This window comes from Carcharodon carcharias, chromosome 10 (assembly GCF_017639515.1).
Source record: "Carcharodon carcharias isolate sCarCar2 chromosome 10, sCarCar2.pri, whole genome shotgun sequence".
Classification (NCBI taxonomy): domain Eukaryota; kingdom Metazoa; phylum Chordata; class Chondrichthyes; order Lamniformes; family Lamnidae; genus Carcharodon; species Carcharodon carcharias.
Genome location: NC_054476.1, coordinates 159873076 through 159900484, shown reverse-complemented (window position 1 = coordinate 159900484; position 27409 = coordinate 159873076). Strand labels below are relative to the sequence as shown.

Here is a 27409-nt window from a genome sequence, read left to right as displayed (position 1 = left end):
TCTAAGAAATGTGGAAGTTCCAATGGTGCAGTGTGATTCCTAATATTTGAATTCAAGTTCAATAAGTGTTAATACTCCAAATTTCAAGAATTCTCAAGATAATGGATCCAGTTTCCTGATTAACCCGATGACAATCTCTTCCATTTAAGGCTATAAGCTTTATTTACCTAAAGCTTTCAGGAAACAAAGTATTCCCCAAAAGGGGTCATAATCCTTTAGTTAATAGCTGTGACTATTCAATGGTCAGGCCAGCAACAAAGCTGCAATATAAATACATCATTGTCAAAAGTGGGTTGACAGACTTCTAATTTTTGGCAACGTCATGCTCATTGTGATTAATAACTGCACAATCTCTCAGTCCCCCAATTTACAAAACTATTAGATCAGTATCAATTTGCTAATTGTTTACTAACAATCATTCTCTTAGACTTGTGATGCAGATATCTGGAATGAGAGCATCAAAAGAACCTGATAAAACCACTGTACTTGCTAGAGTTTGAATAAAGATAAGTTTTCTGAATTGCAAATATCCCAATACATTTCCTATAGTGCACTGTTTTGCCTCAACATTCTTTTTAAAACAGCTTTTAACTAAAGGATTATGAACCCTTTTGGGGAATACTTTGTTTCCTGAAACCTTTAGGTAAATAAAGCTTATAACTTTAACAATCCTCTTTCAAAAGCCTTGAAAAGTTTGTCTGCAGTCAGAACAATTATCACAATATAACTGATAAAACAGAGACTGTGATAGTATACAGCTGCAAGCAGCTAAGAGGAAGAAGAGAGAATAAGGTTTAACCTGCAAGTAGGTTGAAGCACAAGGAGATCATAAAGAATAACATAAATGAAAAAAAATACACAGTATTTACATTGTAGAAACAAGGTCCAAAATTAGTCTATTCTGGTGTTTATGCTCCCATCCTAACCCAAATATGCAAAGAGCTGTGAAGCAACATGGAGACCTCGCAGTTAGAAGTCAAATTGTAGTGAAGAATAAAAGCTATCATATAGAGCAGATGTAGAAAAGAACCTCTAAAAAGTCATTAAAGGGAGGACTGCGAAGAATAGCCTAGCATCCTCTGCCTGAGAGTCAGGCTCCAGTCAGTTTGAAGTAGATTGAAGTAAGGCTTATCACACCAATTATTAGTTATCTCAACAATGGTACAAGCTGGCGCACTGTGTGCTGCAGTATGTTATCATAGGGCATGGACACCTGTTCTCAAATTTAAGTAGATGTTAAGTGCTTTTTCAACAGGACAGAAAAGATAATTTAAGTCAGCAAGTGAATGAAGTCAGCCTGTGTGCCTAATTTAGTTACGTAGCAGCACTGGCAGAATGCCCTGGTGGTGGTCCTGGCAAGCTCTCTTCAGATAGAAAAAGTGTTATTGAACCTTTCATTACAACAAAGGTTGCTTCTAACTGCATTTACTTAATAGGAATGACTGCACAAAAGGAAGACTACATAAGGGAGTGTTCTTTCTGAACGTCTCCCATATTTGGCTCTCAGTGAGCTAGCCAAGAGGCTCAGCAAACAAAATGTGCTGTAAATAAAAATAGTCTTTGCCACTGTGAAGACACTTGAGCAGTTTAAATAAAGTTTACAGCAGACTTTTCCCAGCGTACTGCGATGTGTTACAATGTCAGAGTTCCTGTAAACAAAATACAATATATCTGAGCAGTCTCAAAATTTAGAAAAATAGTTTAAAAACGATTGTTTAAAGACAATTGACATCTATGGTCTAAAAAACCCCCAATACCACTATTTCATTATATGTAATTGACATTTCCTTAGGAAACTACAATCAAAATATGGTTACAGCAGAGGCGATAGGGCAGCTTGAGCGCAATTTTCTTGGGTCAAGAAATTTATATCAAAACGTACGAACATTTTAATGAACTACAGCGAACAAATATTCCAAATGTGAAAGAACACAGCAGTTTATTTCAATGGCTTTTACTGAGGCAAAATAATTCTGACTTTAAAAATTCAAATGATATTCATTACTGCAGACAATTCATGAAGCATATGAAATCAGATGTAGATTGCAAACTAAACAGGAGTATATTTAACAGATAATACCAGTAATGTCTGTTAATTGCTGACGATTTAAAAATATTTGCATTCTACTTGATCAATTTAGTCGTACTTCATACTAATCTGCAGATATATATCCTCATGTATTATGCAATCTAAAGCCGGAAGCACTTCTAGATTTTGAATTATACCACCACAAAAAAAAGCTACTGAATCTCAAACAATACTAAAATAATTATGGTAGGTGCATTCCAAGGTTCTAGAAAAGCAGCTGAGGTGTATCTTTCAGTGGCATTTTGTCTGCTTCTAATAGAAGGAAAAAGCTAAACACAACTGACAACCTAACTAAAATCACACACTGCCCAAATCTCAAGCATTTGTGCTTAATCTTTTCCAAACAAGACCAAAGTGCAGATCAGGCATGCTCACATTTAACAAAGCTGTTGGAACACCCAAATACTGTTTAGGGGGAACAGCAACAGATTTTTCTTTTCACTTTGCACAATGGCAGTGTGTGTTATACTATTACAATTGATATAAATATCCTGTTCAAAATATATATATATATATATAGATTATTTCAATTGACTGAATAATCTTACTTCTATAGCTAAACTACTTCTTGAACAGAAACATTAAAATTGTACAAAGTTCTTTTGAAAAACAGAGTCTATATTTACACTCTATACATTCTCAGTTGTTTCACCTTAACCCCATTTTTAGGTGTTGATTTTTAAGTTAGTGTTTTTCTCATTGTCAATGGAACAAAGGAGGGTTATTTGTGCTAAATCTAATTAAAGGAGTGGGGAGAAGACCTGGTGTCTCTCATTCGCCATTCCATTGTCCTGAACGAGTTGAAAATGTAAGAATGCCTTTTTGAAGGTACAGTGCCCAAAATTACTGAAAACATTTAAAATCCTAGTTTCACCAAGGACCTCCTTCTGACTGGTACTACTATTAAGATCAGCAGCTTGGTGCTGATAATTGCATTGGGAGGGCCAAAGCCCTTAGCACTTAACACATAGCATTTTTCCTCAAATAGGTTTAAATAATTCAGATTTGAGGCCACAGAGATAAACTTATTTGCAACATTGCATTTGCTTTGAAAAGAAAATTAAACTATCCTTTCAATGCACCCAAGTAGAATTATCAGAATGTCACCTTAGCAGGGAGGAAAAAAGAATTTTGTCTTGCAACAAAGCAGTTACCTAAACAAATAAAAATATAACTTATTTGTGCTCATTGAGGTGAGAAATATTACTGCTGGGTTAAAGGGACTTTTCATTTTCATATGCCCAGCAATATTAGCACCTACAAACCTCATTCTACTTCGGCGTATCAACCTCAGAGGAACACACTGTATTTTACCAGTGTAACATTTCCCTCTTGTTCCATACCAACTTTCTCCTAGTCCCTTTCAATGGGATAGCTAATTCAGTGAAAGTCTGTGCCATTGGCCCATGCCCAATAGGAACTGAATGAAGGTAATTCATAAATATTTCACATATAGGACTTACGTAGCCAAAACCTATTGTTTACCAAATGATCCTGGAATCAGTTTTTTTTGAATAGACATGTAGAAAAGAATAGTTTCACAATTTTTGGATTGGATAGTATAGCTGGTGATATTTATTAAAAATTACTTTTTAATAAGCTAAAGGCGACTCTAATTTATTCAGAATAATGCAATCACTTATAGTTCATCATATTAGCATCATGGAACATTTGTAAAAGATTGAAGAAACAAAAAAAAAGAGAAAGAAAAAAGCAGAACTTGGGACAAAATAGTAGAAATCACTTTACCAGCTTTATCCTAGGGACGAACTTTGAACAAATTTTAAGCTTACACTTAACGAATATCTTGTACTTACTTAGAAATGGGAATAACAAATATTGTTCATGCGACATTACCTGATTGTGTCCTCTATCAGCCGATCTGAGCTGCAAAAGAAAGGGAGAAAAATCAATACAATGAGAATCATATTTCGTTATATAAAGTTACATTTCTCCTTTGGTTTTGCCATCTCAAATGCCACATGTTGCATTATAAACTAATGAGAAATAGGTTCACCCATGGCATTGCCAGCATAAATAGTTCACAATTTCATCTTCGCTCCAGCAGAATACAAGACAGAGTGTGACTAGAAACCAATTGCACAGAAGAACCCCAGACTATCTTTGCATACCTCCTATTATCTGGTTTTGGAGTAACAGTGAGGGCAGCCTGGGATCTATTCTCAGGAAACTGAAGATGAAATACCTTGCCAAAACACGGCTTTAGTTTCCCTCTTCTGCCTACCCTCCTCTGCAAAACAAAATCCATGAACGAGGTGTATGAGAGGGATAGAAGCAGAATGTTATCTAACAGCAGTGTGTCAAACTTTGCTGAAATTGACCAAAGCATCTCAAGGACAACAGTCCTCAGTGACAACTCCTCGTTCAACACTCTCATTGAGCAACAGTCTCTATTCTTTACTAATCCAACCAAATGCATCTCTCCTTTTCCCAAGCAGATTAAAACTGGTGCTCCAACTCCTCTGAAATGTACAAGCCACGCCTCTAAAATAATTGCAGGGAACATCTATAATCTCTTATTTAAAATTCTATGCTTCTAACCGCATTGGAATACTTGTTAAATGGGGACAATTTTGCTTAGTTTCTTGTTAAACTCACATGGGGTTTGAGCAAATCTGCAAACCATTGTTTGAGGAATAGCTGTTAACTACACCACAAAGTGCATGTAAAATTAAACAGCATAGCTAATAGAGATTCTCAATCATACTATAACTATAGAAACATAGAAACTAGGAGCAGGAGTAGGCCATTCGGCCCTTGAAGCCTGCTCCGCCATTCATCATGATCATGGCTGATCATTCAACTCAATAGCCTGCTCCCGCTTTCTCCCCATATTCTTTGATCCCTTTTGCCCCAAGAGCAATATCTAACTCCTTCTTGAAAACATACAATGTTTTGGCCTCAACTACTTTCTGTGGTAGCCAATTCCACAGGCTCACCACTCTCTGGGTGAAGAAATTTCTCATCTCAGCCCTAAATGGCCTACCCCGTATCCTCAGACTGTGATCCCTGGTTCTGGACTCCCCTACCATTGGGGACATCCTTCCTGCATCTACCCTGTCTAGTCCTGTTAGAATTTTATAGGTTTCTATGAGATCCCACTCATTCTTCTGAACTCCAGTGAATATAATCCTAAACAACTGAATCTCTCCTTATATGTCAGTCCCGCCATCCCAAGAATTAGTCTGGTAAACCTTTGCTGCACTCCCTCTATAGCAAGAGCATCCTTCCCCAGATAAGGAGACCAAAACTGCACACAATATTCCACGTGTGGTCTCACCAAAGTCCTGTATAATTGCAGCAAGACATCCCAGCTCCTGTACTCAAATCCTCTTGCTATGAAGGCCAACATACCATTTGCCTTCTTTACCACCTGCTGCACCTGCATGCTTACCTTCAGTGACTGGTGTTCAAGGATACCCAGGTCTCGGTGCACATTCCCCTCTCTCAATTTATAGCCATTCAGATAATAATCTATCTTCCTGTTTTTGCTACCAAAGTGGATAACCTCACATTCATCCACATTATACTGCATCTGCCATGCATTTGCCCACTCACTCAACTTGTCCAAATCACACTGAAGCATCTCTGCATCCTCCTCACAGCTCACCCTCCCACCCAGCTTTGTGTCATCTGCAAAGTTGGAGATATTACATTTAGTTCCCTCATCTAAATCATTAATATATATTGTGAATAACTGGAGTCCCAGCACCGATCCCTGCGGTACCCCACCAGTCACCGCCTGCCATTTGGAAAAATACCTGTTTATTCCTACTCTGTTTCCTGTCTGCCAACCAGTTTTCTATCCATCTCAATACACTGCCCTCAATCCCATGCGCTTTAATTTTACACGCCAATCTCTTATGTGGGACTTGTCGAAAGCCTTCTGAAAGTCCAAATAAACCACATCCACTGGCTTCCCCTCATCAACTCTACTAGTTACATCCTCGAAAAATTCCAGTAGATTTGTCAAGCATGATTTCCCTTTCGTAAATCCATGCTGACTCTGTCCGATTCTGCCACTGTTTTCCAAGTGCTCAGCTAATAAATCTTTTATAATGGACTAGAATTTCCCCCAACTTGATGTTGCCACTACTGATGTACCAGGTTAATGTGCATGTAAAATAAATTATGCATCTTTCGATGAACCCTAGAACATAAGAAAATGAGAGAGATAAAATGGATGGAGGATGTCAGCAATCATTCACAGAAGTGTGTGTTGAGTTAGCAATGCAGTACACAGACAGAACAGCAACAATGCAAAAAAACTTATAAACTACAAATGAAAACAGCAAATGCAGTAAGTGTACAGGAGGTCCATCAGTATCTTAAAAAGATAACACAGGTAACATTGAGGCGGTTGCGTAGTGGTATTGTCACTGGACTAGCGATGCAGAGGCCCAGGGTAAACCTCTGGGGACCCAGGTTCAAATCCCAAACATGGAAAATGGTGGAAGTTGAATCCAATAAAAATCTGGAATTTAAAAAGTTTAATTATCATGGAACCATTGTCAATTGTCGTAAGACCCCATCTGGTTCATTAATGCCCTTTAGGGAAGGAAATCTGTCATCCTCACATGGTCTGGCCTCCACACCCACAGCAATGGGTCCCACTGCCAGCAGCAGCACCAGGCTTACCTAAAAATGAGGTGTCAACCTGAGGAGCATCCCCAGCATCTCAGATGCCAGTCTTCAGCCAAATCAATTCACTCCATGGGATATCAAGAAACTACTGAAGGCACTGAATACTGCAAAGGCTATGGGGTCTGACTATATTCCAGCAATAGTGCTTGCCACGCCTCTAGTCAAGCTGTTCTAGTACAGCTAGAACACTGGCAACTACCTGGCAATGTGGAAAATTGCCCAGGTATATCCTGCACACAAAAAGCAGGACAAAATTAACCCGGCCAATTACTGCCCCAAGAGTCTACTCTCCATCATCACTAAAGTCATAAAAGGGATCATCAACAGTGCTATCAAGTAGCACTTGCTTAGCAATAACCTGCTCACTGACAGTCAGTTTGGGTTCCGACAGGGTGATTCAGCTCCTGACCTCATTACAGTTTTGGTTGAAACATGGACAAAACAGCTGAACACCCAAGGTGAGAGTGACTGCTCTTGACTTCAACTCAGCATTTGACAAAGAGTGACATCAAGGACCCCTTGCAAAACTGGAGTCAATGGGAATCAGGGGGAAAACTCTCCACTGGTTGGAGTCATACCTAGCACAAAGGAAGGTTGTGGTTGTTGGAGGACAATTATCTCAGTCCCAGGACATCACAGCAGGAGTTCCTCAGAGTAGAGTCTTCGGCCCAACCATCTTCAGCTACTTCGTCATTGACCTTCCTTCCACCATAAAGTCAGAAGTGGGGATGTTCGCTGATGATTGCACAATGTTCAGCACCATTCACCGCTCCTCAGATACTGAAGCAGTCCATGTCCAAATGAAGCAAGACCTGGTCAATATCCAGGCTTGGGCTGACAAGTGGCAAGTTACATTCGGGCCACACAAGTGCCAGGCAATGACCATCTCCAACAAGAGAGAATCTAACTATTGCCCCTTGACATTCAATGGTATTGGCATCGCTGAATCCTCCACTATCAACATCCTGGGGCTTACCATTGACCAGAAACTGAACTGGACTAGCCATATAAATACTGCAGATACAAGAGCAGGTCAGAAGCTAGGAATCCTGTGGCAGGTAATTCACCTCAACCCCCCCAAAGCCTGTCCACCATCTACAAGGCACAAGTCAGGACTGTGATGTAAGTCTCTGTTTGCCTGGATGAGTGCAGCTCCAACAAAACTCAAGAGCCTTGACATCATCTAGGACAAAGCAGCCTGCTTGATGTTTGTGGATGGGGTACCATTCATTCGCTCCACCACCGATTGAGTAAGAGTCTTTCATATGATACAAAAGACCTCATATGGCAAACTCAAAGAATATGCAACTAGCTAAGAGAACGAAAAGCACAGGAAAAGACATGATTCCAGAAATGAGAGAAAAAAAAACAAGCCAAAAACACCTGCACAATGGCTACATTCTGAAGGAACGCTTCAAATTGCCTCGGGACCCAGGTGACGACAGACTTCCCCAACTACTCCAGCACCATTGCTGAAAACTAACTAGGGGAATACAATAAACGTCTCAAGTTACTAAAGGCTAGATCAGAGAACTTTGGATTGCCAAGGCAAAAAAGGGGACACTATTCTGAAAGGTTCTTTTGAGATTGGTTGGAGCTGTGCAGGAGGCCAAAGATGGGATAGTTTAAGCGAGGGAATGGGAACAGCATTAAGTAGTTCAGGGTCATATGAGGGTTGAGTTTAACAATGAGCTAGGTTTTCTTTTAGATCATAAGATGTAGGAGAAGTAGGCTGTTCGGCCCATCACGTCTGCTCCGCCTTTCAATGAGATCATGGCTGATCTGATAATTCTCAACTCCACTTTCCTTCCTTTTCCCCATAACCCTTGATTCTCTTACTGATTAAAATTCTGTCCCTCAGCCTTGAATGTATTTAACGACCCAGCCTCTATAGCCCTCTATGGTAAAGAATTCCACAGATTTGCTACCCTCTGAGAGAAGAAATTCCTCCTCATCTCGGTCTTAAATAGCCAACTCCTTACTGAGATAATGCCCTCTGGTCCTAGACTCTCCCACAAGAGGAAACAACCTCTTAGCATCTACCCAGTCAAGCCCCTTAGGAATCTTGTAAGTTTCATTGAGGTCGTCTCTCATTCTTCTAAGCTTCAATGAGTATAGGCCCAACCTGCTCAACCTCTCCTCATAAGAAAATCCCTCCATGCCCAGGATCAACCTAATGGACCTTCTCTGGGCTGCCTCAAATGCCAGTATATCTTTCCTTATCTGGTCACAACATTCTAGGTGTGGTCTAACTAGTGTCTTGTGTAGTTTTATACTCCATTCCCTTTGAAATAAAGGCCAACATTCTGTTTGCCTTCCCTATTATCTGTTGAACTTGTACATTAGCTTTTTGAGATTCATGCACAAGGACTCCCGAATCCCTCTGAGCTGTAGTTTTCTGCAGTCTTTCTCCATTTAAATAATATTCAGCTCCTCTATTCTTCCTGCTAAAGTGCATAACCTCACATTTTCCCACATTAAGTTCCATCTGCCAAGTTTTTGCCCACTCATTTAACCTGTCTATATGCCTCTGTAGGCTCCTTGCATCATCCTCACCATTTGCCTTCCCACCTATTTTTGTGTCATCCACAAACTTGGCAATAGTGCATTCAATTCCCTCATCCAAGTCATTAATATATATTGTAACCCAATATAGGGTAGATTAATCTGTGAGCAAAGAATACTATATACTAACTAGAATGGAGGATGCACATGTAAATTGCTGTCTCATACAAGAGTGTTTAGTGCCTCTGAATTGGCATGTGAAGAGGTGACTGGATAGGTGTTATATCTGTTGCAATTTACCCAGAAAGAGCTGGAGTGGTCAGCTGGAAGTTAGGATGGGGAAAGAATGAAGGGGACTGTCCCAGAGGGAATGGTCACTCTGTAAAATAGAGTGGGGGGGGGGGGGGGGAAAGAAGGGTAAACAAGATTTTTCTTGAGATCAAGAAGAGAAACAGCCTGCCAAATGCAAAGGCTGGTGGCATGGAGGATGACTACAATGGGAGCTCTGCCATATTTCACTATTCTAACCAGCAGCTTGAGATTAACAGCTCCCAGATATCAGCTACGTGCGGCCATGTCATCAAACAGTATATTTTAAACCCATGTTTCAGATACATGGCTTTTTTTAAAAATGTCTTTTATCTTGCTTGATGTGCAAAATACTACTAGACGGCTAACAGTGTTACAATGCAAAATTAAGAACAGTAAGAGTTTTCAGTGTTGTACTGACATTGACACATTCCATCCATCTTATGACATTTCAGCATTGCGTTGCACATTTATGTATTGTTCTAGTGCCACATTCAGCCTTTTGTGGCAAACAGTAAAAAAATAGACAAAGGGGTTACTAACTTTATAAATGAAGTGCAAATCCCTACAATGGCTTCCCCCTTTTATTGTTTCCTTTTATAAATGCAAGTTATTGTTGTGGCCCAACATCATTGAAACGTGCTGAGTTTGAGTAGAAATTAATACACGAATCAGATAACTCAAGCTATGTTTAGTTAAAAATTCTACACTCCAAATCATTGATTGCAGTACCACAATGATACTGCATGGCCAAACCTGATGTCTCAGCTCACTGAGCATGGAAACAAAGGTGAAGAGGTGAACATATGTTTCAATTTGGTGAACATTGGGTGTAGTTAACATTTTTGTACATTTCCTTAAGGATTTTATATTCAATTTTAGTATGAGACTTAACTTCAGTAGGAAGCAGAAATGGACAAATTAGGATATTAGAAGTGCAAGCATCATGAATTCCTTACTTACATCATGACAATTAAGAGTTTCCATGCACAGCCTAGACACCCTAAATGTATTTTCTGCTGACAGGCCTCACTATCAGTCATGCCCAATCTAATCCTCATTAAGCTAAATATCACAACACAAATTATGCCACTTTGCACTGCTCAGTTTTCACCATTAACAATATAATGATGTAAACCATCTGCTCCCAAGTACATTCAAATGTTATTGTAGCCATTGACTTAAAGGAAGTCACAATGCAAAGCTTCAACACTTTATCTGATAAATGTCCGTTACAGGTCACTGAATTAGAAATAATAATTCTCAGTCATTACCTCAGTTTTTACTTCACAAATAAGCAGTCATTAAAATACAGGTGAGTCGAGGATGGATGCAAAAACCTTTGCTGGGCGTATTTGGCTTTATAGGACAACTTGCAGGATAAATATAGTGACACCACTATGCCTGGCCAGAATGGAGATAATTGGGTAATTGCCTCGTCAATCATGCCTGGAAACTGCACTGCTGGAAGTGACTGGAACTGGTTATATGCACACAGTTTTGCTGGAGAAATAAACTTGCTTTTATCTGAAGACATTGCTGCAGTGTCAACCACAAATTTTCTTTGCTGCAGACTCTTAGACTTTTCTTTGTTTTGCTGTTTTGATTAATAATGTCGCAGGCAGAACTCGTGTGTACCTTTTTATTGCTGGTCATCAGTAATCGGTCTGTGTTTTCTTACCCTTGGAGTGTGCCCCAATTAAATAAATCCAGCAGCAAGATTTTAAGTTTAAAAATAAAGGAGGTTGTTTATTAGCGCACGCTCACCCCAAAATAACACAACATTTCACTCACTTGCCCCAAATTCACACTCACATCCACAAAGATCAGATACAGATGAAGGTAATATACTGTTAGGGCTTATAATTATCTCAGTCTCTTTCATGGCAGGCCTGCAGTTTCTTAGATGCGTCTGATACTTGGTAGTTAAGTCGAAGGTCTTGCAAAGTGAAGGATTATCAGCAGGCTGTGAACTCTCTTGGATTTGAATTTCTAGGAGGCTGGTTCTCAGGTGAACTTTAACGGGAACAGGTTGAGGGGAGTCCTTTTCTTTCTGTTGGAATCTCCCACTTTCAAGGTATTTGCTGTTAATTACCTTGGCCGCCTTATGGTTTGCAGCTAATTTGGTGGCTTTGATGGAACTCACTCACTGTCTGCAAGCAATTGATAATACTCTTGAATTTGTTTCATGACAGGGCATTGATTCAACATCAGTTTGGAGGTTCCTTTTGTTATCTTGTAACAGGGGGGAGGTTTCAATCCACAAAAGTAGTCAGGTGTCCATTGGACAGCTTTTTATACAGTTTTAAAAAATATAAAACATTAATTGAGAAGTCCATAATATACTAGAATATGACAGTAAATAAAACTGACTTGCTGTAAAATAGACTGAGAGAGTCCTGCCCTCCCTCAACCCCCTGGCTGATGCAGTAGACACTCAAAAGAGACTTGTAGCAAAGGAAATATAAGTGGTAGACAAGGAGGCAGACTTAACAATGGCAATTGTTTATAAAAGGAAGGCGAATTTATTATGCAAAACACAGCTTTTTTAAAAAGTGTTACCAACTAAAATTACCGTTTCAAGTGAAATCAACATTACAGAGGAATGATCAAAAAGTGTTTAATTATTAAACATCTGCACAGGTCAAGGCACTATTAATTATCATAAATAACAATGTTTTTCTACAAGAACTCTACAAGAGTTCAGAGTGATCTCTCCAGCAGGGTTACTTGTCCTTAGGATGTTGAACATCTTATGCATGAGAAGGGAGAGACAATTAGAATGTAAGCATACTTTGTCTTGTTATACTACAACTCTTTGTGGCGAATGCAACAGGCACTGGCCGGAGAGCAGATTGTCTGTCCAGCTTTTCAACTGGGATTAAAAGCACAACGGGAGACTCCGAATTGCATAGAACAACTGACATATCAAAATATAAATTCATCTTGTATAATTAAATGTAGCACGAACAAATCCTTTAATATTGGTGGGAAGGTTTTACATAGTAAGCTCACGCAAAATTTATAATCTACACACCAGATTCTCCAAAGGAAAATAATTTCAACAGGCATGATTTTAAGAATCACCTGAGGACAAAACTGAAATGTACTTTTTTTTAAACACTTGGTCATCTATAATTAACAGTAATGCTATAAAAAATCATTACAAGATGACAACATTAAACAATATCTAAATCAAATGAATGCAGCAAGTAACACTCATGAAAATCTTAATGGCTTATTATTGACTAGAATAATGCAAGGTCAATAAAGACATTAAATAGTTTTCCTGAATTATGAGATCAATATATTCAGTGGTGGGAAAAAGTAAACATTTTAATTACAAAAGGCATCAAATAGGATTACTGCATATAGTATTAAAGTGTCATGGTTGGGGGGGGGGGCGTGGTTTGTGTGGGGAGTGGGTGGAGGTTAACATGAACAATTTCCAACAATGACGATAGTTAAACATTTCCCAAATCTGTACTAATTCAAAACAACTGGCAAGATCATGGTTTGGACCATTGATGTGCAGGATTTTAGTTGCGCAGTAAAACCCATTATCTGATTGCCTACCTCCCAAACAATCTACTGGAACAACAGCAAGAAGCAAAATCATTTTTTTAATATTCATTCATTGGATGTGGGCATTGCTGGCCAGGCCAGCATTTATTGCCCATCCCTAATTGCTCTTGAGAAGGTGGTGGTGAGCTGCCTTCTTGAACCACTGAATTGGTACACCCACTATGCTGTTAGTGAGGGAGTTCCAGGGTTTTGACCCAGCAACAGTGAAGGAAGGGTGATATATTTCCAAGTCAGGATGGTAGATTGTAGGGGAACTTCCAGGTGGTGATGTTCCCATGTGTCTGCTGCCTTGTCCTTCTAGATGGTAGCGGTTGTGGCTTTGGAAGGTGCTGCCTAAGGAGCCTTGGTGAGTTACTACAGTGGTAGTGCCACACAACACGAAGGGTATCCTCAATGGCAAGACGTGACTTCATCTCCACAAGGACTGTGCGGTGGTCGTTCCTGCCAATAATGTCATGGACAGATGCATCTGCGGCAGGTAGGTTGGTGAGGATGAGGTCAGGTATGTTTTTCCCAGTTGTTGGTTCCTTCATTACCAGTCACGCATCCAGTCTAGCAGGTATGTCCTTGAGGACACAACCAGCTCAGTCTCTACTGGTGCTACCAAGGCATTCTTGGTGATGGCCATTGAATTCCCTCACCCAGAGAACATTCTGCATCCTTGCCACCCTCGGTGCTTCCTCCAAGTGGTGTTCAACATGGAGGAGCACTAATTCATCAGCTTGGGGGCGGGGGGGGGGGGGGGGAGAGAGAGATGGGGCATGGTAATCAGCAGGAGGTTTCCTTGCCCCTGTTTGGCCTGATGTCATGAGACTTCATGGGGTCCAGAGTTGATGCTGAGGGCTCCCAGGGCAACTCCCTCCTGACTGTATACTACTGTGCCACCTTTGCTGGATCTGTCTTGTCAGAGGCAAAGGACATACCCAGGGACGGTGTGATAGCGGTGTCTGGAACATTATCTGCAAGGCATTATTCCGTGAGTATGATTATGTCAGGCCATTAGTTGACCACTCAGAGGCAGCACTCCCAATTTTGGCACAAGTCCCCAGGTGCTAGTAAGGAGGCCTTTGCAGGGTTGAAAAGGCTGAGTTTGCAACTGTCATTTCCGATGCCTAGGTCGATGCCAGTGGTCATCCAGTTTCAGTCCTTATTGACTTTCCAGTGTATTGATACAACTTAGTGGCTTGCTAGGCCATTTTAAAGGGCATTTAAGAGTCACATGTAGGCCATGACAGGGTAAGGACAGCAGGTTTCCTTCCCTAAAGGACATTAGTGAAGCAGATGATTTTTATGACAATCGATAATGGTGTCATGGGTCATTTTGCACATGGATGGGCCAAGGCTGTAATGAAGTAAGGAGCGGAGAGGCCCTGGCGAAACCCAAACTGAGCATCAATGAGCAGGTTATTGCTGACTAAGTACCACTTGATAGCATTGTTGCTGACACTTTCCATCATTTTGCTGATGATTGAGAGTAGACTGATGGAATGGTAATTGGTCGCGCTAGATTTGTCCTGGCTGAAGATAGCTGCAAATGTTTCAGCTTCGTCTTCTGTACTGATGTGCTGGGCTCCCTCATCATTGAGGGTGGGGATATTTGTGGAGCCTCCTCCTCCAGTGAGTTGTTCAATTGTCCACCACCATTCACGATTGGACGTGGCAGGACTGCAGAGCTTAGATCTCATCCATTGGCTGTGCGACCGCTTAGCTCTGTCTATGCTTATGCTGTTTGGCATGCAGGTAGCCCTGTGTTGTAGCTTCACCAGGTTGACACCTCATTTTTAGGCATGCCTTGTGCTGCTCTTGGCATGTCCTCCTTCACTCTCCATTGAACCAGGTTCAATCCCGGGTTGGATAGTAATGGTATGTGGGAGATATGCCAACCATGAGGCGACAGATTGTGGTTGTATGCAATTCTGCTGCTGCTGATGGCCCACAACGCCTCATGGATGCCCAGTTTTGAATTGCTAGATCTGTTCAAAATATATCCCAATTAGAACAGTGGGGGAGCCACAGAACATGATGGCAGCGGGTATCCTCAATGTCAAGCCTGGATTTCGTCCCCACAAGGACTGTGCAGCGGTTAGTCTTACCAATAATGTCACAGGCAGATGCATCTGCGACAGATAGACTGGTGAGGATAAAGTCAAGTAGGTTTTACCTCCTTGTTGGTTTCCTCACCACCTGCCAATGATCCAGTCCAGCAGCCATGCTTTTTAGGACTCGGCACTGCAAAGTGACATTGCTCCAGGATCTATGGAAATACTTCTCATGTCTGCATTTGAGGGCATGATTGTTTATCTGCAATAAATAATAACGCTTTCCTACACTTGTCTACAATTGAAGTCTAAACCGGTCTATGGCATGGCTTTTCTCTCTTGCTCCTTAGATGTTAGGCAATGTCATCCAAAGAAGGGGTGGAGGACAATTGTAATTTGGCATTAGAATCTCTGGATAAGGAAGGAAGAAACATGAGAGTCAGCCAGTGTGCCTACAGCCAATTGCTTTCTAATGATTTCTGTGGTCAAGTGTAAACATGTGTGCATCAGGTCAAAGATAGGGCTTTGCTAATACTCACATGTAGAGAATCACTTGCCAACACTCAATGCCCAGGCTCACATGAAGAATGATTACTTGGGTTAAGATGCAGAATTCTACTGGCACTTGTGTGACCATATCCCAGCATTAGGCATTGTCTTCAGAACAAAATGAGGAAATTATGGAATAAGGTGGAAAAAGGTGGCTAAAGTGGGCCAGATAACACAAAGTAAAATAAAAGTTAGATTTGTTTTCATTGACTTCTGTCAAGATTAATACCAGGAGCCATTATTTGCCAATATCAATAAAAAAAGTCTCTTTCAAACAGAAATTCCATTCAATTTCCTGATTGTCATGTCTTCCTAGTTTCTCACCTAAAGGTTGACAACAGCAGTTAGCATCACTTCAATAACTGAGGTGAGCTTGCAGCTTCATTCACAACACAAATTACATTAATAAAATTAACTGTCTGGCTAAATCATTGGCATTATAGAGAAAATAACATTGTAAAAGATAACTTCTGATAGCTATTATTTTATCTTCATTTATTGGAATGGGAAAATAAATAGGTTTCGCTGACAATGACCATTTCCACAGTCTAAATTGAATTGCAAACTATTACCAGTATTGCACTCCAGCTTTAATTGTAATGAATAATTCTTGAGACTCTTAATCCATTTAGATTCTCAACTTGCTCATTGACTTCTGATGTCTGAATTAGTCTTCTGTACATTTAACTTTGCTTTTTCCCCATCTCTTCTAAAGACACAGGGTCATGCTGGGATATAGTGCCATGGATATCAACTAGTCTCTGGGACCTCATTAATTTGGTCATTCTTTGTAACAGCCTACATAGCAGGTCTCAACATGCTATTCTACACTTGAGTTATCATAGCTAAGCTGCAAACTGCCCTTTCCTTGACATCTATACACACACTTTTCACGGTAGTCACTGGATAGTGATCAGGAAAGGGAGTTCTAACCGATTCTATCCCTGCTCTAACCAACAAACTCTAAAGCCATTTGTAGCCCTTTACTACTGTCACCTTAAAAATTCGTATCACGTACATACTTTGAACTGATATTCCTGCATTATGCAACTTGTAGTTTCCATTCAAAATATTTATTCCCGAGATGCTTTTTTTTATGCCAATTCTCAAGGATTTTACATCAAATGGCAGAGTCAATGTCAATTGTATAAATTAAGGTCAAGCGTCTACAGTTGGGGGACATTCATTGGATAATGGCCTGTGCACCGACACTGGTGGTGAGCTGCGGAGTTAAGTGCTATGCATTTGTAATGTCCCACTTTGTGAATAAATCTAAAACTGAGTAAAGATTGACTTCTGACCTCCTCCTTCACCAACTGGCTGTAAGAAGTTTAACAATTGAGGGTAGGTCTTGCTTCTCATGCAAGCTTACCATTTTTCTTAGTTGTTAGCTTTCACCAGTTTTCTCTGCGGCATCCTGTGCAATTTTAGTTCTGTAGTAAATTAACTGCCACTGTTACACCCGAAGAATCCTGCTTAATTGCTTTGTTATGCTACTTCAAGAGAAACGTTAGCTTCTCTAAAGACAGTAGAAGCAGAAATCAACACTATTCATCCTAATTTGAGGAAAAGCCTGGAGTTTCAAAAAAATATTTACTTTGTTTTGATAAACTACTTATGCTATAGGCTCAGTCCACCATCAAGGCAGGCTATATTAATATGATACAAAAACAAAAATACCTGGAAAAACTCAGCAGGTCTGACAGCATTTGCGGATAGGAACACAGTTAACATTTCGAGTCCGTATGACCCTGAACTGTGTTCCTCTCCGCAGATGCTGTCAGACCTGCTGAGTTTTTCCAGGTATTTTTGTTTTTGTTTTGGATTTCCAGCATCCGCAGTTCTTTGCTTTTATATTAATATGATGTTGGGCTACTGATCAATGGCAGAACATCAAATGTTTCAGTTCAGGCCACAGTGCAGAACAAAGGAAATCTAATTGGATGGTTCTGCATTGTAAACAGCATCTGAGAAGATGCTTCCAGTCAGTGTAGCTTAACCTGTACAGTGACTTATTAATGAGCAGCACTGAATAAACGTGCTCATTTAGCTGCTGCAATGCAGAGAACAAAACCAAGAAAAGATTCCCAATGCATTTGTGATACCTAGACTGTCAGAACTGGTAATCAGCCAGCCCCTAAAAATCAGGGACAAATAATCAAAAGCAGGGCTAAAGACACTTGACTGCATGCACCACCTAGGGTCCTAATTTGCATATCACTATGCAAGACAATAATCACAAACCTAAATTGCTTACAAACAATTTGTGTGTCAGTTTACAAATACGTAACTTTTGATCTTATACTGTACTTTTGGTATTGGTGAGGAGCCGTCTTGGGCATGGATGCAACATCAGAAGTATTGCACAAAGTGAATAAAATTACAGATCAGTGCATTGTCTGTAAGGACGAGCTGTAGTATAGCAGTGACTGCAAAAGTGTGCCCTGGCGAAGAACATAGCTCAAAGTTAAAAACAAGTCAGTGGTGTACTGTGCGCATTGTGATGATTGAAAATAGCTGAGCAGAAAACTCGACAATTTTTTTACAAAAATATATAGGACGGTGGTGTAGGGACATAGTGGCAAGTAGTGGTCCAAATATGTCTGACTGTGTGAAACTCTGCCTTTCCACTTTCACTATTGATACAAGTGGGAAAGGAAGATATTGCTTCCACTGCGTTGCTACATAAAAGGGCCAATTGTCAGAAATACATCCTTCAACACAGCATAAAACTGATCATTTTTGTTGTCCATCTGTTCCATATGATTTCTTTTCCTGTTGATTTTTTTCCACATCCTTATGGAATTTTAAAATACTGCTAGTCTTTTTTCCTTTTGTCTCGCACTGAATGATATTATTCTGTAAAACTCCTAGTTCCACTGCTGCGTGCAGGGGCGTTAACTATTTCACTGGGAGACACAAGTAGCATGTTGAGATCTGTGTCCTTTACCTCCCCTACCACCCACCCCTCTGCTGCTTTATTGCCCCACTCTACCTGCATTGGGTTGAAGTAATTTAAGCTTTAAATTGAGAAATGGTTTGTTTTAATCTGATTGACTCTTGAAGACCAATGCCATTTTTATAGAGCGTTAAAGGGCTTAGCAGTCTACACCAGGAATAAATAGAGCTATTCTGAGTCAAAAGGGCATAAAAGTCTTTTGACACTTTAACACCAACAATCTGAAGCAAATATCAATGAGGAGCAGGTTGAAAAAAACATTGGTTAGATTCCTTTGGATGTTTATGGACAAGTCCGATCTTAATCTACCTTAAAACATTAAGGCATGCACAAGATTAAAATGATTTTAGAAAATTAAATTCATTGTTTGTACAACTGCTTCGAATGCAGAAGCAGTCAAACAAAATGAACAATGATCAGCCAGACTTTTTCTTAAAGTTCTACACCTTTATTGCCATAATTTAGTATAATTATTAAGAATGTCAGAAAATGTATTTTATTGATAATGTAAATGCAAATTCTTTGTTTCCAACCTGTTTGAGGCTAGCTAAAAGTCAAAAAGCAGAACAATTAAAATCTGACTCACCCATGAACTGCAAGAAGTGAATTTAAAAAAAAATGATGGTTTCAAAGGACAAGGGTTTTTTTAAATCAAGAAGGATCAAAGGACAAAACGTTGAACACAGTCAATTCTCCTCATGAGAGGTGTGCCTACTTTGGTTTAAACGTGAATAAAGAATAAAGCTGAAACTGTAATGTCAAAAATCGCGAGAACAAATGCAATGTACAGGCCAAAGAATGCAAAAACATTATTTTCAAAGAGATCATGTACTTTGTGTAAAATCACCATGAAAATCTTCCTGTAACAATTTTATGAAGTTGAGGGTTTTATATTTTAACCTCTCAACTGAAGTATCATTCATCGTTTGCCATTCATTGTTGCCTGATTAACTTAGCTTTAACATTAACATTAAAAAAAATACACATTGAAGGATGCAGGTGTTCAAGAGGATATTGTGCACCTAAGATTCATTACATTTTTAAAAAACCGTCCATTGCTCTAATATTTAATTCCGCTTATTTTATTTAAATTTGGCTAAATGTCATTATCACATTAGAATTGGTTCTATACCTGGAAAGACAAAAAAATTGCAACGCTGTATTGAAAGGGTAGTGGGACTAAACAGATAGCTCTTTCAAAAAGCTTACACGGGAACAATGGGCTTAATGGTACAATGATATTAATCAAGAAAGGGAGTGAATGAATTTGCATTAATATAGCGCCTTTAATGTACAGACACGTAACCATTTCACAGAGGCGTTACCAGAAAAAAATGGATTCTGAGACAAGAACGGATAAGAAGTGTGGTTTGGTCAAAGAAGTGGACCTTAAAAAAGAGGCAGTGGTGGTTCAGGTTTAGAGAGGTTTAGGAACAGGATGCCAAAGTATGTACCAAAATGGCTGAAGGCAAATCCATGAATGATGGGGCAAACAGGGTGGGATACAAAATAGGGCAGAGCCAGAGGAACAAATCTATACAAGAGTTGTAGGGCTGGAAGAGGACACAGTAACAGATGTAGGAAATAGAAATGCCATAAAGGAACTTTAACATGAGGAGCAGAACCTCAAACATGAGAAACAGAGACTAGGAACCAATGTACATCAGTTTGGACAAGGTGAAGGGTGAGCATGACTTGGTACTGAATAGATGAGCTGCAAGGCTGATATAAAGGTTAGAGAGGGTGGACAATAGGACACCATTTAGCAGAGCATTGGAATAGTTGAGTGTGAAGAATTTCAGTGGCATATGGACTGGTAAAGGTGGAGATGAACAATGTTATGGAGATTGTGTGATGGACAGTAACAAGTGCTGGAAGCATGGGGTTGAACAGAATTCAGTGTTGTGCAAAGTTTAGTTGAGCCTGAAACAATGGCTGGGGAAAGCGAGGGTGTGTGTGCACATTGCATTTCTTCACACCTCCAGAGCACAAGACCCAGAAGAGTTGGCAGACAACATTTGAGTTAACTAAGGGGCATATTTTTTAAACAAAGCACACAGGTCTTCAAAAAAGCAAAACAATTTGCAGTGCTCACTTGGTTACTTTAAGTGGCTTAAATAAGCTGATTTTCACCAGGGATGTTTATCTGATAACCCAACTAAGATATTTTCATACATCAGGTTTGCTCTGTTGTGAGGAATTTCAAAATTTCATCCACAACGGGTGACTTATGTGCATTGATGGGCTTGATGGGTTGAATTTATTATGGGTTTGGATTTTAAGTCATTTCAGAACCATTTCCAACATGAGAAAAAACACAATTAAATTGCTGTTAGCACTTACAATCATACTAATTGTAGGAAGGAAAAACTTGTTTAACAAACAAATCAAAATGGATAAAATTTCATAAACCTGTGCCAAGTGATTGACTGCTAACTTTAGCTTCCATCCAGTTTCTATTAAGTAAACCAGTCTCACAGAAATGAACAAAATATCACATGGAGGAGAGAGTCATTTTTGTTCTCCTACGTTTACAGGTTATAGATTTGTTTTCAAACCACAGATAAATTTAACACTTTAAGCGTGAAGACCTTTTGATAAATCAAGCAGCCAGTTAGAAGGGATTAAAGGGAAGCATTGTCATATTAAGATACAAATGTGTGAAAAACACCTTTTTAAAATTCATCTTGGCTGATTTCATCCAAGGCAGCAGCTGGTGCACAGCAAGGGATCCCAGTGTTTCTGACTTTGGTAGGCACAAATTGGCTAGAGTTCCCAAATACTGTTTAATGGCTTTGGCTGGAAGTGCACTTGGGTGGGTATCAGGAAAAGACAAGATAAGGTTCAGGTGCATTGGTTTGATTTCTGAATAGGGACACCATCAAGAATCAGGCATGAATAATGAACAAATACAAAAGAACAATCCTTTTCTGGAAATTTGAAATAAAACAGAAAATACTGGAAATACTCAGCAGGTCTGTGACCTTTCCTAAGAACTGCTGGGTCAAGTATTGGAGCTGGCTCTGCAGCCATGTCCCAGCAAAGACCCAATGCCTTCAGGAGAGGTATGAAGGAAAGTAAGTTGCAACCACTCATTAAAACAAGTAAATCTTCCTCTACTGCTGAATTCCTCAATTCAGGACGGGCACACAATTAATACTAAAAATGGATTTGCGAGTAAAAGACACCTATTTTCCTAAATGCAGATGCAGAGAAAACTTTCTTAATTTGGGGAACATTGAGCACTATAACATTTAAGGAAACCACAGAATTTCTGATTGTTTACCATATGAGAAGTTTAATTCTGGCTAGAATAAAATGCTGCTGAACAATTCTCAATGCAACTTGTCAATTCTACAACTTTAAAAAAAAATTTCAGATCCAAAATTGCAAACTGCCCTTTCTTTCACAGAGCGCTGGCTTAATGAAATGCTCCTGCATCTGAACTAATTTGTTTAATACGTGTCTAGTTAATCAAAGACCATCTATTTGCATGGAATGATCTAAATGAAAATCTAACCCAAATTCAATGTTGCCTCTTCCTTTCAATTGCATAATCTACTGTTCTGTTCTAATATCAATATAATAATAGGTAAACTCAATTATAAAAGTATAGGTTATACCAAGGCAATTAAAATTCATCCCGTCATCCCCTTGCTGACCCCCTTTATAATTTGTAATTCATCCAAAATTCTCATTGTTAGTTCTGCTCCCCATAACCCTTCATTGGTTGCCTATCGCCAACAGATTATTAAAATCCTTGTGTGCAGTTACATGGCCTATTGCCTACTTCTGCAATTTCCTCTTGCCCTCTGTTCTTACGTTGCCTCTTCTCTTCTGACTCTGGATTCTGAGAGCATTACTGAGGTGGGGCTCTAGCAGTTTTAGCCAAGCACAAGATTCTCTAAACCCATCCCCAGCTTTATCAATCAATCCTTAGGTCTTGCTTTCAGCTACTATCCCAAATCCTTCTTCCTCCATTTCTTTTGGTCTCTCACAATCAATTTGGGATCTTTATTAAAGTAATTACATAAAAACACAAGGCATTGTTTCTAAGGGCTTGTCACTGGTGATTTTGAGATAAATCTGCTCTTAGGTATTACTCTTTTCATGTTCTTCCCTATAATCAAGTACACTGAATATCAAATCAGACCTTCGGTCAGTCCACGAGCATGACCCAGACCTCCCTGTCGCTTGCCATTTCAACACTCCACCCTGCTCTCAAGCCCACTTGTCCGTCCTTGGCTTGCTGCATTGTTCCAGTGAAGCTCAATGCAAACTGGAGGAACAGCACCTCATCTTCCAACTAGGCACTTTACAGCCTTCCGGACTGAATATTGAGTTCAACAATTTTAGATCATGAATTCTCTCCTCCATCCCCACCCCCTTTCCGATCCCCCTTTTTTCCAATAATTTATATAGATTTTTCTTTTCCCACCTATTTCCATTATTTTAAAATGTATTTCCATCTGTTGTTTTATCTCTACCTTTTAGCCTATTTTGATCCCTTCCCCCCACCCCATCCCCACTAGGGCTTTCTGTACCTTGCTCGTCCTGCTTTCTACCCTTAATGTCACATTCCTTAGATAATAGCACCACCTTCAACACCTCTTTGTCCTTTTGTCCATGACATCTCCACCTATCACTGGCCCTCTATCCAGCTCTACCTGTCCCACCACCGCTGCCCCCCCCACCCCTCAAACCAGCTTATATTTCACCCCTTTTCTATTTTTCCTTAGTTCTGTTGAAGAGTCATACGGACTCGAAACGCTAACGGTGTTCCTCTCCGCAGATGCTGTCAGACCTGCTGAGTTTTTCCAGGTATTTTTATTTTTGTATCATATCAGGAAGTACCTGCAATAAAAGTTAATGTGATGCCAGAGCTCATACTCACAGTAAAAATAAACAAGAAAATAGGGTGAGGAAAGAAATTCAACCAAGCTAGGGTTGGCTACTGGGAATTAACACCAAGGAGCCTGACTGGTATATAATACATGCCACTGGAACTGGAGACTAGGAAAACAACACATTATTATTGAGTTGAATGAGGCAGAAAGCCTCAGTTGGAACAGAGGCAGCTCCGTGCCTCGGAGATTAAGTTCAGTGCAAAAAGTGGTTAAAAATAAAAAAAAAATAAAATCATTTAGACATGTCCCCTCATGTGACAGTGTCACGTGAGCTGGGACATTTAAGAATTTTAATAAAATTTAAAAAAAAAATTCATAAACCCTTCATGAAACCTCATCCCACCCATGGGCGAGGTTTCGTGAGAAATGCGAAGGCCACCTGGGCTCTTCGCCTTTCCGCCAACCTTAAGGTTGGACGGGCAGCTTTCTCAATAGGGTTAACCGCCTTCGACGGTTCTGCGGGCGTGCAGCTGAATCCAGTGCGTGCCCACCGAGCGGAAGGTCCGAATGATGCACGGTGATGTCGGGACGCATGCCCAACGTCACCGCACGTCCTTTTATGGGTTGGTTTGCGGGACCCGCCCCCGCACGCCGAGCAAAAGATTCTGGCTCATGTAATTTCTGGTTTCTCCCTCGGTTCTTTGTAGAAACACCACGGTGTGTCTCAAACATTTTAAAATGGTTCACATCATTGAAAAATCTTCAAATGTAAAACTTACACAAAATTTGCACATATCTATAAAATAGATATTTTCAGCAAGTGTTGCCATACTCGGAGTGAGAATCCTGACCGACTTTATTTCCCTAACTCAGGCGATATTTCTGCTAGAAAATTCAGATGATTTGTAGGATGTAATATTGAGCTGGAAAGTGAAGCTGACAAGCCACACTAATTTACAAGATCATGTTTCACTCCATTTCCATGGCACTTAAGAATTTGCTGTTAGGCTTCATTTTATAAAATTATTAGTATGCATTAGATTTTTCACATCCTGCGAAATTGAATTCTTGCATTATACAGTAGGAATTAACTATGGGACAGAGTAAATCAATGAAACTTGCACATAAGAAATTGCAAAAACCTGGCATGATTAACTTGCCATTTGTACCCAAAAAAGGATTTGCAGTGTTGCAGAAATGTCAATTTCTGAAGCATTTAGATAGTTGACAAAGAATTTTTCCAAGCTTCTGCACTTGTGCTTTTAGTGTTACTACAAAAGAAACAAAGATTTTCTGTGTGACTTTCTGTATCTTCTTTGTCTCTATCTTTTGTTGTGGCTGCAATGAGGGAAAAAAACCTTAACCGGAAAAGTATTAAGAGCTGTTGAAGAGGAAAAGCTGTGAACAGGAGTAACTGAAAATAGGAACCAACAGATAGGAGCTTTGTGGAGTAGATATTTAAGTGAAGTATGGTAAATATTACAGCCGGGCAGAAAAAGGATTCTGCAAGCAGAGTCACAAGTTGATGGGAGATGGAAAAGTAAAGAAGAATTTAAGTTTAAGATTAGATAAATTCAGGGTGTCAGCCAGGGAACAGAAGAGGAAAATAGTGTCTAGAAGGTTACAAAGAGATGGGAGAAATTAAGATTTTGAGGGAAGCAAGACTTGTTTTAAAATAGTGTTAGAAGTTCTGGGCATCCAAGTGTATAACACAGATGCTAATATTAATAGGTAAGTTGCTAATAATACTCGAGATGACTCCTGAAAGGAAACTACACTTATTTTGCACTTCTTCAGCTTTGCATCAACACAATAAAGACAATAAAGTGTTTTTTTCCAAGATGTTCTGAGTGTGTGAATTTAATTAAGGCAATTTAACAGGTCTTTTCAAATTAAACCGATAGGGTTTTCCCTGTTAACAAATTAATTTGAGTCCATCAACAGCACCTCACAGCTATATCCTTATTGAAGAAGGGTCTAAGTTCTTAAATGTCAATTTCTGTTTCCCCATAGAAGCTGCATGATCCATTGAGTATTTCCGAATTTTCTATTTATTTTAAAGTTCGTACAGGGTTGGAGTTTTGATTGAAGAGCGGAGTTGGAACCTTACATCTTAGCTGTGTTTATACGTGTGTTCCTTTTTTTGTGTGGAGTCGGGGGCAATGTAAGCAACACTCCCCAGCTACATTAGGTAATGAATCACTGATCCTTCCGGTCTAGTGGAGGGTCTGTGTCTAATTTCCTGACAGACTAACTGGGTTGTGCAGGGAGATTGGAAAATACATGCAACTTCTCTGGTGGTGTAGAAAAGCTTTCCCTCTTCTTTGGGTCAGGAAATTTTGAAAGTGCCATCTCTAGTAGAAAGGTGTAATTAGACTGTGAAAGGTTGGCAGTTTTCTTTGTAAATGTGCATGCAGGAATTTATAAACATACATAATAAACAATAGACTCAAAAATGCAGACTGAATTACATCTGCAAGCCCTGCCTTGGTTATCCCCTGCCCTCCAACAATGATTTAGCTGAAGTGTATTTGAACCATTTGGTCTCAACTCCCCATGTGCAACATTACTGGGTATCAAATAGCTTTATAAATATATAAAAGAATTACACAGACAACCAATTTAAGATAATCAGTTAGGCTGGCAGTGTGGCTGACTTATGCATGCTAGAAGCCACATATATTATTGCAAAGGGCCCTCTCCTTTGCAGACAGAAAGGGCATGTATATATATATATATATATATATACTGCACCCTTTTCAATTAAAAAAAAATAGGCGACAGCTATTCCCTGGCTCATTCCCTAGGGAAACGTCTCAACCAAATCAGGTCAACATGACTGGTTTGAATTCAAACAAAGTTTGGCAGTTAACTGTCAGTTATCAGTTAACTGGTGCATTCTCCATGACAATGCCTCCACCAGAGTCCAGTTGTCAACCAATCAGCACTCTCTTATCATGCGGTATAAATTGCCGTTCCCTTTACAATTTGGTATTCTTGCGAATTGTTCTGCTGACTGCAAAACAAAAAGCTTCAACAACTTGTCTTTTTCAGCAATATTCAAGGTCTGTGCTACCAAGCGACTACTCTTTTTTAAAAAAAGAATGGTCTTAAATTTAATCAATTCTGCTAAAACTTACCCAATTGCAAAAAAAAATAGAAATTTCTATTTAATGTCTGGTCTAAAATGAATTCAAGAGAACACTTGTTCTATTCTAATCATTGGTAGATCCTATAAAATAAAAGGAGGAATGCTGGATTAATTATAAATAGCATCTTATTTCAAGGAGTAGATACAGCCTTGTAACATATGCCCTGTCTAATTATTTCATGTAATCTACTTTGAGCATAGAACGGTGTAGGAGAAAGCAACTGAGGAGATGCACTTTAAATTATTCTCAGAATTTAAAATAAATGCAATTAGATTGAGAATTGAATGCAAAAAATGCATTTCTACAGACACTTAGGAATGTCAGAAATCATTAGGATTCCAACGCAAACTTTTCTAAGTCACAGGCCCCTAGGAGATTCAACGCAAGTTAATGGAATTGGAGTTGAATAGGGTAGGAATTCAAAGGAGAACAATTTCTAAGTTAGCACTATAAAAGCAGCATGCCCTTCCTGACTGGTTTACAAACAGGTCAATTTCTATATACGTTTATAATTTTACGAGGTTTCTGTTATTCGCATGCAATTTGACAATGAACACTTGTCACATAACTTAGCATTGTGGCAACCTTTGACCTCCCTGTTTATGAACTTAAAATAGACCTGGTGTTGTACAGTGACTAGTTTATTTGTATTAAATATGCACAAAAATATAGGCTGTTAGATTTCTTTCCCCCAAACTATGGTTGTATTA

At 39.5% G+C, this 27409-nt stretch overlaps 1 protein-coding gene across 3 annotated transcripts in view; it reads right to left on the bottom strand.

The window, feature by feature from the left end:
- The window catches only part of gosr1 (golgi SNAP receptor complex member 1), a 119147-nt gene that overhangs the window by 21093 nt on the left and 70645 nt on the right, over positions 1-27409 (bottom strand). For all 3 annotated transcript variants that reach the window (XM_041198009.1, XM_041198008.1, XM_041198010.1), the window contains exon 7: positions 3947-3976. In XM_041198009.1, coding sequence (XP_041053943.1) covers positions 3947-3976 — 30 coding nt within the window. The remainder of the gene's footprint in view (positions 1-3946; positions 3977-27409) is intronic.